Raw genomic sequence first — 15,900 nt, forward strand, 5'->3', positions numbered from 1 at the left:
CAAGAATAATCCTCATCTGTTTACTAGTTCTCATTGGGCTGAGGTAGACCAGAACTGTGGTTCTTAACCTGAAATCTGTGAGATACATACACATGTGTATGTATGTATGTATACATATGTGTATACACACATGTATCTTAACTGAATTGCAATATAAGTGGTTTCCTTTGTTATCCTAAGTATTTTATTTTACGCTTTTAAAAACATCATTCTGCTAAGGAGTCCATAGGCTTCACCAGCCTGCAAAAGGATTCTACGGCACAGAAGAAGTTAAGGACCCCTGTTTCTAGGGCTACGTCCTTGGCTAGATTAGCCAGTATATAACCATGTCATGATCTCTTATAACACCCACTGCAAGCTGCTCTGGCTTATACCCCTGGACCTTCCTATAGGACTTAAGAAAGCTCAGGAAGCCTCCAATCATCTAACTGTATCTTGCTAGAGGCTATCTCAGTGGCAGGGAGCCTAATGAGTTTTTTCTGCCTTCCTTTTCCCGAGGGCTTAAAATAAAATCCGATGGACCTAGACCAAACCAGGATGCTCTGAGACACTTCCAGAATTTATCGGAATTCTCAAGGGGTCTTGGGGTCTCCCAAAGAAGGAGACAGCCCATATTGGGGGGGAATAAGGAATGTTTTCCTTTTTAATCCCATTCTAGACACAAGCAAGTCAGCCTCATAGATCCTTATTGCTTGAGAGTACCAGGGGATGCAGACCCTCAGGTACTCTATTTTAGTTCTGTACAAAGGTGGGTGGTGGTTTCTGGTTCCTCAGAAAGCTTTGCATTTGGCCTTCACACAGAGATAGCGTCCTGGCTGTATAATTATCTATTATACAAGAAGATGCTATTCCTGATTCACTCCCAGCAAGGCAAGCTATTCGAGCTGTTTTCATCCAGCTGTCTCTCCCAGTCTCTCCGTGTACAAAGGCACAGATTGGGGAGCCTGCCAGCTGAAAGCAAAGGTTAATTGGCCAAACCCAGGGCCTTGGCCTCCCTGGTATGGTGGTTGCTAATCAGTAGGAATAACAACTCAACACTTAGGGAACTGAAGCCTTCATGTCCCTAACTTCACTACAGGGCTTTTGACCTTCCCTGTGAGCACTGGACCCAGAGGGGCTCACAGGCATAGGATTTTCATATTTCATTAGGGGAACAGCTCAGTAAAGGAGTTTCTGAAAAGCTACATGTAAATTAAAATCTCACAGGATTTAAACCTGGAAGGGACCTTCAAGATTGGCTAGTCTAACCAAGGACGTAGCCCTAGAAAGAAAAATTAATTTCCCAGGGTCACACAGGCAGCAGGTAGGAGATCCAGAATTTGAACTTGGGTTCTCTGACTTCAAATCCAGTGGGGATTTTTCCCCCAGCAAATGTAATCAAAGGATCATAAACAGAGGGACCTGAAGACACCTTGAGAGACAAATTGTCACATAAAGGGATATTTATGTTGTTGGAAAGACTAGGTTTGACTCTGGAAAAGTCACGTAACCTCACTGAGCCTCTGCTTCCTGATCTGTAAAATGGGGATAACAATAGCACCTATATCACAAGGGTTATTTTGAGGACCAAATGAAATAATGTATTTAAAATGATCTATAGACTATATAAATGTAAGCTGTCGCTATTAAGATTCCTGGATGTCATCAGGTCATAGAATCTTGCATTCACAACCCTAGATAGCTGGAAAGGACCAATTTCCCCTTCCCCATTTTACAGATGAGGGAACTAAGGTCCAGACAGTTAAGTGATTTGCTCAAAGTCACACAGGGAGTTAGTGACAGAGACAAATTTAAACCTATTTCCTTTAACTCCAAATCTAGCATTCTTTCAACGAACCTCCAAAGTATACAGACAAAGTTTATATTTTAAATGAAGCCAGAAAGCTTGATATCTAAAGCTGTCTTGTAGTAAATATCTAGGAAAAGTAAATTTTAGTGTTTTTTTTCCAAAATCAGAATTTTCATATATTGGGGTCTGCTTAAAAAAAAAACAAAACCTGGAGCCTTTCTAAAGGATCTTCTAGTCCATGAGGCACCACAAAGAGGAGGAAGTGTCACAGCCACAATGTGGTTTCCTGCTTTTTCTAATCCACAACAATTCTGGAAGCTCCTCTGATGCTCCTCCTCCCAATAAATACCTGAGATTTTCGTGGCGATGCGAGTAGTGATGGGAGGCCCGAAGCCCTTCGACGTGCTCGCCTTGATAGTGAATGAATAGGTCGTGCCTGGATACAGGCCCACAAACAGGTGGTGTGTTTCATTCCGAAGTTTGAAGACTTTCCCCCTCTGGCTGGAAAGGTCAGCATTGGGATCAAGGGAGCCCACAGCCTTGTAGTTTATCTGCAAAAGAACAACCAAGGAGATTACATTCAGCCACAGGCTTCTGGAAAAGCAGAGGAAAGACACACAAGAAGCTGTGATGCATCCTGGCTGTATGACCCTGGGTAAGTCATTTGATCTCATTATGCCCTGGGCAATGCTTGAGACCTTAAGTTTCAGAGAAGGTGCTGACCTGCAGTGGTAGGGGGAGCATCCATACCTGGGACTTATGTATAACAACAAAATGGTAGGTTCACTCTCTTCTCAGGCCTTCTCCCTCCATCATTATTTCCAAGTAATTCTGTGTATAACCTGTTTGTACATAGTTTGCATGTTGTCTCCTCCATCAGTCTCGAGAGCAGGGTGCTGTCTTATGCCTTTCTTTGTCTCCCAAGCACTTAGCACACAGCAGGTGCTTAATAAATATTATTGACTATCTCTCTATCACTCACTAGTGGCCAACCATTAGTTACTGGAGAGGCAGATTGGTGGTGGTAACAGGGTTGGGGGCCTGGGTTTGAATCCTGGCATTTATACTATGTGACCATTAAAAGTCACTTAGTTTCTATGAGACTCAGTTTCCTTAACTGTAAAAGGGAGATATTAAAACTTGCATAACATACCCTATAATATTTTTGCATGGAAAGAGCTTTAAAAACTTTACTGTTGTTGTTCCATCATTTCACTAGTGTCCAACTGTTCAAATCTGTGACTGTTCAGTTACTTTAAATCCTTAGGAGTTAGGGTAAAAAGAGGGTTGTTGTTATTTAGTTTTTTCAGTCATGTCTGACACCTTGTGACCCCATGTGGGTTTTTTTCTTGGCAAAGGTACTGGAGTGGTTTGTTATTTCCTTCTCCAGCTCATTTTACAGATGAGTAAACTGAGGCAAATAGGCTTAAGTGACTTGCCCGGGGTCACACAGGTAGTAAGTGTCTGAGGCTAGATATGAATTCCAGAAGATGAGTTTTCCTGACTCCTGGTCCGGTTCTCTATCCACTGTGCCCCCTAACTGCCCCACTGAAAACCTTATAGACCATAGAAATAATGAGCGTTATTATTATTCACATGCTTAAACACTCTCCTGCTGACATTTCATTTATTGTGTTTCTCATGGTTTTCCTGCACCAGAAGCATGGTGATGTCACAGAAAGAGCACTGGATTTGGAGACAGAAATCTTGGGTTGAAATCCTGGCTCTGCTACTAATTTTCAGTGTTACTTTTGTCAGTGACAAATCCAATGCTTTTGGGACTCAGTTTATTCATCTGTAAAATTGACAAGGGTTCCAACTCTAAGGTCCCCTTCCATTTCAAGTTCTTATAAAGTCTTGCCACTTTCACTTGAGTCCTGGGAAAGGCTTTTGGGGTAAGTTGAAATAGAGAGCATTGAAAAAAAATTTTTAAAGCCAGGTTAGCCTGTCTTCTCCCCTTCTCCCCTGTACCCCCAGAAAGAAGTGACATGTGGCAAATCCTATAGAGGCATCTCCTTCTGGTGTTTATGTTTGTAGCATTATTCATCACAAAACAATAGGAAAAGGGTCTTCAGAATAAGAGTAACTCTCACTCATTCACATCTTAAGGATTGAAAATCTGAGCCTGACCCCAGCTCCCACTTTTAGGCACAGGTATTATTTTCCTAAAGCTAATAGTTTAAAACCTCTGTTGAAAGAATAATGTATATGAATAGGTAGGTATGATGGGCTTGGAGTCAGAACAGCTGGGTTAGAGACCTTGGACAGGTCAACTCATCTCTCTTAGGAACAATTTCCTTGTCTTTCAAGAAACAGTGAGAATGTTTGTCCTCTCAGGGCCATTCTAAGTCTGTAATTAGGATTAAATGAGGTAATGTGTGGAAAAGTGCTTTGCAACCATAAAACATAGTATAAATATGAATTCTTTGTCTTCTAATAGCTACCTGGCAGTGTGTGTGTCTCACTTGAGAGGCTGAAGTCACTTTTCATTATGAAACTTAAAAATAAGAATGCATTAGTCAGCATAGAATGTGAAACTTGACTTCAAAAATCACCTTTCAGTTTGGAAAACAAGTCATATGTTGTTTATAACAAAGAAGCTGAAGGTTGGTTTGTCTGTTTGGACCACTAATGCACTTTTCTTCTTACTCAGATCCTAACAGACTTGGGTGAATCTGGGAATTCATGGTCACGGGTAATCCCGCCAGTACTGCAGATCTCAATCCATCCATGCCCTCTAAATCTGTGCGAACTTGTGTTCATTCCTTCCTTTAAATTCCTCACAGGGGTCCACTCAACATTCTAGGGACCTTCTTTTAGGTCCAAATGAGTACATAGGCTGTTGTTATCTGTCCATCTTGCTACAGGAGAGGTCCACCTTCTTTTCTGGGCATACATCTCTCTGATGACATTTTGATACTACTTCTCCCATATTCTTCTTCATCGGTAAAGTGTAATGGGCCATTCACACCCACCGTGTCCTTCTACATTACCCTTTGGTTGACACTCAAGTTAATTCTTTGGAGATGGTGGTGATTCATAACTTGAAACACCATGTTTATAAAATTCATAACTCAAAGCATCATGGGAAAAATATTGTTGTTGAAAAGCTGGGCCTTTGTTTTGAGAAGACGCATGCGGTCCTTAAAGTCTCGTCACCTATTGGTTAACTATTCACTAATGAATTCCTTGGCTATGGCAATCTAAGAAAAACCTTTCCTCCAGTTTATCAAATTGTGACAGAGCTGTGATTACAAATGCAAATGTGACCTTTAGATTCCTAGACCAGAGACAATATCATTATACCACCAGACAAGACACATATACAGGAAGTATCATAGAATGATTTTTGTATCTTAATAATAGGAATGGTCTATAGGATGATATGTTTTTAGGGCTGGGGCTAGGGATGAACCTTAAGACTCATGTAGTTTACTGTCCTCAAATTACAGATGGGAAAACTGAGTCCTCAAGAAGTTAAGAGCTCAGGGTCATATTACTAGTTAGTAGCAGATTTGATATTACAAATCAGGACTCCTGCCATCAAATACAGGGTTCAGGTCTTCTGACATCAAATCTAGGGTTGATTACATTATACCATACTGATATTTCCATCTCTATTTAGAGGAAATGCCCAAAATTTAGGAACAGAGTTAGAGATGGAAAGAAATTGGCTTTCTCAAAACAAGCTCCCTCCAATTCTGTCTAGCAACAGAAAGCAGAGGTCCCAACTAGAGACTATGTGTTCCTAATCACACAAGGCTATCCTCACAGCCTGCTAGATCATTGCCCTGAACATCACAACTTTACCACTTACCAAGGGCCACCTGGCCTTTGTACTATACACAATTAGATGCAAAAAAATGGATTTCTTCATTCTCTTTGTTTATTCTGACTGTCTCCATAGTCTGTGAAAAAGAGTCCCTGACTTCTACCACAGAGTGTAGAATAGAACCATGACTGAATATGGTGTCATACTGGACCTAGACTTGAGAAGACCTGGGTTTAAATATTGACTACCAGCTGTGTGACCCTGGGCAAGTCACTTAACCTCTTAGATCCTTACTTTCTTCATCCACAAAATAGAGAAAGCTATCTCCATCAGAACTACCTCCTGGTAGTTCCAAGCCTCACTTGGTCATTGCTTAGATTCTGATAGCTCAGAGTGAATGGAAATAGCAATTGTTTCTGTTTTGGCCAGAAATCCTCAGGGTCTTCCCCTCCCAGATTGATCTTACTTTTTTTTTTTTGGACTAGGTAAAAGAGGTCATTCTTTGCCTTATTTTTACCTATCCTTAATCACTGAATGGGCATTGTCTTAGACAAACTAAGACCTGAGAAAGACCTTAGCTCAAAAAGGCCAAAGCTTCCCAACTGCATCTGAGGCCATCTTCAGTTGTCCTGATCTATATCTCGCCACTGGACCCAGATGGTTCTGGAGGAGAGAGTCAAGCTGGTGACCCTGCACTGCCCTCCTTCACTTAAATCCAATCCACTTGCAAGTCATGACATCTCCTTGATGTCATGGTCCTCTTTGAGAACAAAGGACAAATAACAAAATAAACCTTGTGGAACCTTGGAGAAACAATGAACATAAATTGTTTTACAATTACAAAGTGCTACATAAATGTCAGTTATTATTATTAACAGAAGAGGTTATTGTTACTGGCACAGGTAACACACACCTTTAATGGAAAGCATGACCATTTCAAGCACCCGCTTGAAATTCTGTCCGAGTTCCACTCCATGTAGTGGTGGCAAGTGCGTTGATATACAGACACTTGGAGGTAAAACTCATGACTTATTTACTAGCCAATTCCTTCCCTATGTTCCAAATTCAATCCAAAAGCGGCTCAATTTCAACTGAGCTGTCAATATAATATACCAGGCTCTCCTGCGCCCCTAACCTTTCCTGATATTACAGGATCCTCACTTATTTGTAATGAAACACCATGAATAAATCAATGTATGTTAATATAGCAAGCCTTCAATTTTTTATGAAGGGCTCCACCAAATCTAATTCCCAGCTTTGTCAGAAACAGTCTTTAAAAAATTTAAGTCCCCAGCTTTATGAAGTTAGCCGGATGAGGGTGCAGAGGAGAGAAGAGAGAAAAGAGAGAGGTCAAGGAAAGGGATGGGGGTAATGCTGTAGCCTCCCCAAGGTAATAAGATACATAAATGAATTCTTGTTTTTAAGCAGAAAGGAAGAAAACTATGTTACAGCAGCAAGCTGAGAACTCATAGCTGTTCCCGACTGGCTTCTACATAGAGATCCTATATCACTGAAAGTCTTGGTGGGCATTGTTCCATTCAGGTGACTAGGCCCTGCCAAGATTCCACAGAAAAACAATAAAGAACCCTGAGAATTGCATGAATTGAGGAGAATGATTCCAAGGAGACTTAGGCAGATGAAAAGGCCTTCTCAACCCCACCATCATCTCTAGTTTGCAAAATTCTGAAACAGACATCTGGAGACCTGATTTCAAAGCAGATAGCCATTTAGAATGGCGGACTGTGGTAACTGGATTCCTAGGCTTTATCTGGGTGCTCCTGATGTGACTAGCCCATTCTGTTAGTTAAATGATGGTGGGTGTTGGGAGGGTGGAGAATGGGGTGACCTTGATCAGACTGCTTGTTTTGTTTCCACAGAGCAATGTGGTGGAATTAATTTTTCACATTTTCAACCAGTTGCTATAGTGTCATATGGTTATAACCTTTTGTTGCTATAACAGCCTCAGACACCAATTTTCTAAAAGGAGGCTCTGGGCAAAGGGGAAAAAAATCCTTTCACTGGATAGAAGAAACTATAGCATTTATTATTTGGTCTCCTAACAACCAATAAAAAAAAGAAAATGTGAACACTTTCATATTAGAGTAAAATGTGGATGCAGGGATGTTTCTGAGTGTGCATTCCTGTAACTCAGTTATGACTTTCTATTTTCCTAAATGCTTTTGGTGCTAGTATATCTGTGTTATTGTGATTGTTATCATCATTCCTATCATTATTGCTGGTGCTGCTGTTTCCAGTACTGCCACGTCAGCAATAGAATTCAGGGATCATAAGGGCCCCAAGGTACCTGTCAAATTCCACCAAGCCAGACTCTCATCTTTTAGGAATAAAATATAGCTAATTTAATATTGATAATAGGATTGAGACAAGCAGCTGTGATGTGATAGAGGGCTTGCTGTGGAGTCAGGAAGACCTGGGTTCAAATCCTGCCTGTGCCACACAGTAGCTGTGTGACCCAGGTAAGTCCCTTACCTTCTCAGTGGCCTGGGCAACTCTGAAAAACTAGAAACTACAGATGAGTCTCTGATTGGTACTGGTGGAGGGAACTGCTACACTGGGAGCTTCCTACAGTGATGAAATCAGAAGTCTGGACTGAAAAAAGGAAAGAAGGGGAAAAAGGGGGCAATAGAATGGGAGCTGGAAGGGACATTAGAGAACATTTTATTAATGATGTCTTAAAATCACTCAATATCAATCAATAAACATTTATTAAGAGCCTACTATGTAGGTGCCAGACAGCTAGAGATATAAAAAAAAGGGGGCAAAAGACAGTCCCTGCCCTCAAGGAGCTTACAATCTAATGGGGGAGACAACAAGCAGACAAATGTGTATGAAGGAGCTGTGTACAGGATAAATAGGAAACAATTAACAGACGGAAGATATTAGACTTAAGAGGGGTTGGGAAATGCTTCCTGTAAAAGATTGGATTTTGGTTGTGACTTAAACAAAACCAGGGAGGTCAGAAGGTAGAATTGAGGAGACAGAGCATTCCAGGCATGGAGGACAGTCCAGAGATGAGAGATGGATGGAACAGCCAGGAGGCCAGTGTGACTGGATCTAATTAGGAGTATATGGCAGGGGGTGGGGGTGGGGGTGGGATGAGGTGTAAGAAGACTGGAAAGGCTCCAAGCTATACTTTTTTTTTTTTTGAGTGAGACAATTGGGGTTAAGTGACTTGCCCAGAGTTACACAGCTAGTGAGTGTTATGTGTCTGAGGCCAGATTTGAACTCAGGTCCTCCTGACTCCAGGGCTGGTGTTCTATCCACTGGGCCACCTAGCTGCCCCCAAGCTAAACTTGCAGTGATAAATCTCTAGTTACATACTACAGGAATGATACCTGAAAGAATAGTCTTGCTAATGAACTCAGCTGCTAAATCTGATAGTCTTTTCTCAGTCCTAATCCTTCTCTATATCTTTGCTGCATTTGACTCTGTTGATCACTTACTCTTCTTCTATATGTTTTGGTGATACTAGAATCTCTTGTTTTGCCTTTGACTTGTCCAACCACTCCTTCTCTGTGTCCTTTCTTGCTCATCCTCCAGGTCACATTTCTGGGCTCTCACTAGTCCCCAAGGTTCTGTCTTATGCCTTCTTCTTTCCCCACTCTATATTTTCTCTTCGTAACCTCACCAGGTTTCATGGCTTTAACAATTATTTCTATGATAGGTAGTTTTCAGAAAAAGAAATCAAATCTATCAATAGTCAAATGGGAAAAAATGCTCTAAATCACTAATAATTAGATAAAGGCAAATTAAAACAGCTCTGACATATTGCCTTACAACCTATCAGATTGTCTAAAATGACAGAAAAAGAAAATGACAAATGCTGTAGGTTATGCAGAAAAATAGGGATACTAATCAACTGTGGGTGGAGTTGTGAACTGGTCCAATAATTCTAGAGAACAATTTTGAGCTAGGCCCAAAGGTCTATAAAACTGTGTATATCTTTTGACTGAGCAACACCACTACTAGGTCTGTATCCCAAAGAGATCAAAGAAAAAGTAAAAGTACCTACACAAAAATATTAACAATAGTTCATTTTGTGGTGGCAAAGAATTGGAAATTAAAGGCCCATCAATTGGGGAATGGCTGAATAAGTTGTGGTATATGATAGTGATGGTATACTGTTGTGTAATAAGAAATGACAAGGGATGGTTTCAGAAAAACCTGGGGAGACCTATATGAATTGATAAAGAGGGAAGTGAGAAAAACCAGGAGTCACTATTCACAGTAACAGCAATATTGTAATGATGATCAACTATGAAAGACTTATCTACTCTGATCAATATAATTCAAGATAATTCCAAAGGACTTGTTATTAAAAAAATGCAGTCCACCTCTGAAGAGAGAACTGATGAACTCTGTGCAAACTGAAGCATCATTTTTTCACTTCATTTTTTTGCAACATGGATAATATGGAAATATGTTTCATATGATTTCACATGTATAATTAATATATTGTTTTGCTGTCTCAATGAGTGGTGCAGGGGCTGGAGGGAGAGAATTTGGAACTCAAATTTTTAAAAAAAAATAAATGCTAAAAATGAGCAAATAATAAATTTAAATAAATTATCTCTATGCAGATGATATCCAGGTTTATATATTCAGACCTAGTCTCTCCCCTGATTTTCAGTCTGGCATTACTATATGCTTATTGGATATTTAAAAATGAATGAACTAGAGACATCTTAAACTCAACATATCTAAAATAGAATTCATTATCTTTCCCTGTAAACTGTCTCCTCTTAAACTTCCCTATTTTTGTTAATGGCACCTCCTCATACCCACCAGAATGACTAAAATGACAAAGGAAAATTACAAATACTGGACGTGATATGGAAAAACAGGGAAAAGAGGGAAATTTTTCTAGGTTCATGTCTCAGCCTTATCCTGGCCTTCCAGTTCTCCCTCATCTTGCATATCCAATCAGTTGCCAAATTTTATCATTTCTACCTTCACATCATCTCTCACATCCAACCCCTTCCTTCTATTCACTCCTATTGCAGCTCCCTCTTTAGTTCAGTGCTCATTACTTCTTGCCCAGGTTATTGCAACAGCCTCCTGATTGGTCTCCCTGCTTTAAGTCTCTCACTACCCAAGGCCATCATCCTACTCCTGTCTGTCTAAGTGATTTTCCTTAAATGCAGATTTGAACATGAGATTTCCTTCATCCAAATCTAATGGTTTCCTCTAGGCTGCCTCTAGGACAGCATCAAATTCAAATAGTAACAGGGCAACTAAGCCATATGTAAGAATCCCTGCAGGTACATATTTACCTAGAAAACCATACATTAATATTATCTATGTTTTACTGTATTTTTATTTATTTCATTAAATATTTTAAAATCATATTTTAATCTGGTTTGGGCCACACTCAGGAGTGTTGTGTGCATGTTTGATACCGCTGTTCTAACTTAATGCTAGGAGACCTTGGTTCTCTTTAGCTTTGAAAAGTCATTTACAGCTTGGCCCCCACCTATCTTTCCAGACTCATTGGATATTGCGGTCCCTCCTACACTCTGTGATCCAGTCAAGCTGGCCTTCTCTTCTGTTCTTCACATACAACACCCTGGCCATCCCCCAGGCCATCACCCATATCTGGAATGTATCCCTCATTACTTATTCCTTTCTTCAGGTATTATATTCTAAATGAAGCATTTCCTGATCACTCCAAATGCTATAGGCATCATTCCCAAATTACTTTGTATTCAACTACTTTGTAAGTAATTGTTTCTGTTTTGGCCAGAAATCCTGAGGGTCTTCCCCTCCCAGATCGATTTTTTTGACTAGGTAAAAGAGGCCATTTCCCCCTCATTTCTTTCCTAGCCTTAATCACTGAATGGGTATTGCCTCAGACAAACTGAGACCAGGGAAAGACCTTAGCTTAAAAAGGCCAAGGTCGCTCCAGAAGACAACACCATGGAGTAAGAAGTAAGTTGCTCCCACTCTCTCTTACTGACCTCTAAAAACCCAGAAAATGTCACCCCATGAAAAACCCTGGAAAAGCTGAGCTAGCAGAAAGATGGAATGCAGCAATCTTGTGGCCCAGTAAGATTGGGGGATTAACAGGAAAGGTCCCTCTGGCTCTGGTGGAAGGGGAGTAGTACATAATGGGAAGCAAGCCAGCAGTATGCCGCACCATAACAAATCAGGGGAAGATCCTGATCCCTAGGATGGTGGAGCAGGCAAGTGCCAACACCAGGACCCCCCAAGTGCCTTGGCACAAGCAGGAGAACTGGTAGACTCCAGCTTGGAAAACCACCAGCAGGCAGGCATCCTCCAGCAGCCAAACCTTCCAGTGCTTCAAAGTAGCCCAGATGAGAAGGTGTCCTCCAGGGGTCAGACCCCCCCCCCACCCTGAGAGCTTCAGAGTTGCTGACCCCAGGTCAGTACCAGGTAAGCTTCCAGACACTGACAGCCTCCAGGTGCCAGCACCTGAGGCCCCAGCACACAAGCCAGTGACCAGATCCCTGGCCCCCAGCACAAGAAGCTTGGGTCAGTTTCCCTTGTGCTCCAGCAGGAAAGCTCAACTTAAAAAGGTAAACACCATGAGCAAAAATCAGAATTGGACAATGACCACAGATTCTTACTATGGAGACAGGGAAGATCAAAACACAGATTCAGAAGAGGACAACATTATCAATACACCCACACCCAAAACTTCAAAGGGATAAATGAACTGGTTTCAAGCCCAAAAAGCTTTCTTGGAAGAGTTCCTTCCTTCAAGAAGGATTTTAAAAGTCAAATAAGAGAGGTAGAAGAAAAATTTGGAAAAGAAATGAGAGTCAATAGCGTGGAAAAAGAAGGACAAAAATTGACTGTAGAAGACAAGTCCTTAAAAAATATAAGTGGCCAAATGGGAAAAAAAAAGTACACTGAAGAAATCAACTCCTTAAAAAGTAGAATTGGCCAAATGGGAAAGGAGGCACAACAACTCACTGAAGAGAGCTGCTAAAAAAGTAAAGTGTGCCCAATGGAAAAAGAGGCACAAAATCTAATTGAAGAAAACAATTTGTTAAAAATTAGAATTGGGCAAGTGGAAGTTAAAGACTATGCGACAGCAAGAATCAGTCAAAAATCAAAAGAATGAAAAAAAGAAGATATGATAAAATACCTCGTTGGAAAAACTATAGACCTGGAAAATACATCCAGAGGAGATCATTTAAAAATTATTGCTCCAGCTGAAAGCCATGATGAAAAGAAGAGCCTGGACAGCATCTTCCAAGAAATCATCAAGGAAAACTGCCTTGAGGTCATAGAGCCAGAGGGTAAAATAGTCGTTGAAAGAATCCACCAATCACCTCCTGAAAGAGATTTCAAATTGAAAATGCCAAGGAATATTGTAGCCAAATTCCAAAATTACCAGGCCAAAGAAAAATACTGCAAGCAGCCAGAAAGAAACAAATTAAATATCATGGAACCATAGTCATCATTATGTAGGACCTTGCAGCTTCTACATTAAAAGATTAGAGGGCTTGAAATATGATATTCTATAAGGCAAAGGAGCTTGCACTACAACCAAGGATCAACTACCCAACAAAACTTAGCACAATCTGTTAGGGGAGGAGAGGGACATTAAATGAAATAGGGGACTTCCAAATCTTCCTAATGAAAAGACCAGAACTCAACAGAAAATTTGATCTTCAAATACAATACTGAAGAGAGGCATAAAAAGGTAAACAGGAAAAAAACATGTTACTCAATAAGGGCAAACTGTTTACATCTCTACAAAGGAAGATGATACTTATAACTCTTAAAAACTGTATCTTTATTATGATATTTTATACGTAGACAGAGGGTATGGGTATAAGTTGACTTTGATGTGATGTTAAAAATCTAATTAAGTGTTGTAAAGGGATTGTATTGGAAGAAGAGGAAAGGAGAAGGCAGAAAAGGGTAAATTATATCACATGAAGAGGCATAAAGGCCTATTACAGTACAGGGAAAGAAGGGAGGAAAATAAGCATTGTTTAAACCTTACTCTCATCAGATTTGGCTCAAAGAGGGAATAACATCATCAGTTAGGCATAGAATTATAAGTCACCCTATAGGAAGTAGGAAGGGAAAAGGGGAAAAAAAAGAAGGGGGCTGATAGAAGGGAGGGCAGATTGAAGGAGGCGGTGGTCAAAAGCAAAACTCTAGGAAGGAAGGAAGGGTAGAAAAGAAAGAGAAAAACATAAACAGGGGTAAAACAGGATGGAGAGAAAGACAGATAGTAATCATAACTGTGAATATGAATGGGATGAACTCTCCCATAAAACAGAAGTTGATAGCAGAGTGAATTAAAAACCATAATCCTACAATATGTTGTTTATAAGAAACACACTTGAAGTAGAGGAATACACACAGAGTAAAAGTAAAAGCCTGAAGCTGAATCTATTATGCTTCAGCTGAAGTAAAAAAGAGTAGGGGTAGCCATACTGATCTCAGACAAAGCAAAGGCAAAAATAGATTTAATTTAAAAAGATAAGGAAAGAAACTACATCCTGCTAAAAGGTACCATAGACAATGAAGTAATATCATTACTAAACATATTTGCACCAAGTGGTATAGCATCCAAATTCTTAGAGAAGAAGTTAAGGGAGTTACATGAAGAAATAGACAATAAAACTATATTAGTGGGGACCTCAACCTCCCCCTCTCAGAACTAGATTAAACCTAACCACAAAATAAACAAGAAAGAAGTTAAGGAGATGAATAGAATTTTAGAAAAGTTAGATATGGTAGAAAACTCAGATATAGAAAAGATAGATATAGAAAACTTAATGGGGATAGAAAGGAAAATACCATTTTCTCAGCAGTACATGGCACCTACACAAAAATTGACCACATATTGGAGCATAAAAATCTCAAAATCCAATGCACAAAGGCAAAAATATTAAATGTATCCTTTTCAGATCGTGAGGCAATAAAAATTATGTGTAATAAAGGGCCATGGAAAGATAGACTAAAAATTAATTGGAGATTAAATAATTTAATCCTAAAGAATGAGTGGGTCAAAAAACAAATGATAGAAGCAATCAATAATTTTATCCAAGGGAATAACAATAATGAGACAATATACCAAAACTTATGGGATACAGCAAAAGCCTTTTTTAGGAGAAGTTTTATATCTCTCAATGCTTACATGAATAAAATAGAGAAAGAGGAAGTGTTTGAATTGGACATGCAACTAAAAAAGCTAAAGAATAAATTAAAAATTCCCAATTAAATGGCAAATTAGAAATTCTGAAAACCAAAGGAGAGATTAATAAAATTGAAATTAAGAAAGCTATTGAACTAAAAAATAAAACTAAGAGCTGGTTTTATGGGAAAAAAATAACAAAATAGATAAACCTTTGGTTAATTTGATTAAATAAAAAGAAGAAAATCAAATTACCAGTATCAAAAATAAAAAAGGTGAATTCACCACCAATGAAGAGGAAATTAAAACAGTAATTAGGAGTTTTACCCAACTGTTTGCCAATAAATTGGACAATATTAGTGAAATGGATTAATATTTATAAAAATATAAATTGTCCAAATTAATGGAAGAGAAAATAAAATACTTAAATAACACCATTTCAGAAAAAGAAGTTGCACAAGCCATCAATGAACTCCCTAAAAAAAATCTCCAGGGCCACAAGGATTTACAAATGAATTTTATCAAACATTTAAAGAACAATTAATTCCAATACTACATAAACTATTTGCGAAAATAGGCAAAGAAGGAGTCCTAGCAAATTCTTTTTATGATACAAATATGGTGCTGATACCCAAACCGAAAAGAGTCAAAACAAAGAAAGAAAATTAAAGACCAATTTCCCTAATGAATATGAATGCAAAAATTTTAAATGAAATATTACTAAATAGATGACAGCAACTTATCTCAAAGATAATACACTATGACCAGGTAGGATTTATACCAGGTATGCAGGGCTGGTTCTATATTAGGAAAACTATCAACATAATTGACCACATCAACAACAAAACTAACAGAAATCATATGATTATCTCACTAGATGCAGAAAAAACTTTTGACAAAATACAACATCCATTCCTATTAAAATTCTAGAGAGCCTGGGAATAAATGGAACCTTCCTTAAAATAATGCATAGCATCTATCTAAAACCATCAGCAAGCATTATATGTAATGGGGATAAGCTAGAAGCATTTCCAATAAGATCAGGGGTGAAACAAGGATGTCCACTATCACCACTATTGGTCCAATATCACCAATATTATGCTAGAAATGTTAGCAGTAGCAATAAGAGAAGAAACAGAAATAGAAGGAATTAGAATAGGCAAAGAAGAAACAAAGCTATCACTTTTTGCAGATGAT

General features: G+C 39.2%; 1 protein-coding gene across 1 annotated transcript in view; it reads right to left on the reverse strand.

Annotated features, from left to right (window-relative positions):
• The window catches only part of PTPRT (protein tyrosine phosphatase, receptor type T), an 885,105-nt gene that overhangs the window by 245,597 nt on the left and 623,608 nt on the right, over positions 1-15,900 (reverse strand). Inside the window, exon 9 of the mRNA XM_027867127.1 lies at positions 2,139-2,340. Coding sequence (XP_027722928.1) covers positions 2,139-2,340 — 202 coding nt within the window. The remainder of the gene's footprint in view (positions 1-2,138; positions 2,341-15,900) is intronic.

The sequence above is a fragment of the Vombatus ursinus genome, unplaced genomic scaffold (genome assembly GCF_900497805.2).
Source record: "Vombatus ursinus unplaced genomic scaffold, bare-nosed wombat genome assembly UNPS02014785.1, whole genome shotgun sequence".
NCBI classification, from domain to species: Eukaryota; Metazoa; Chordata; class Mammalia; order Diprotodontia; family Vombatidae; genus Vombatus; species Vombatus ursinus.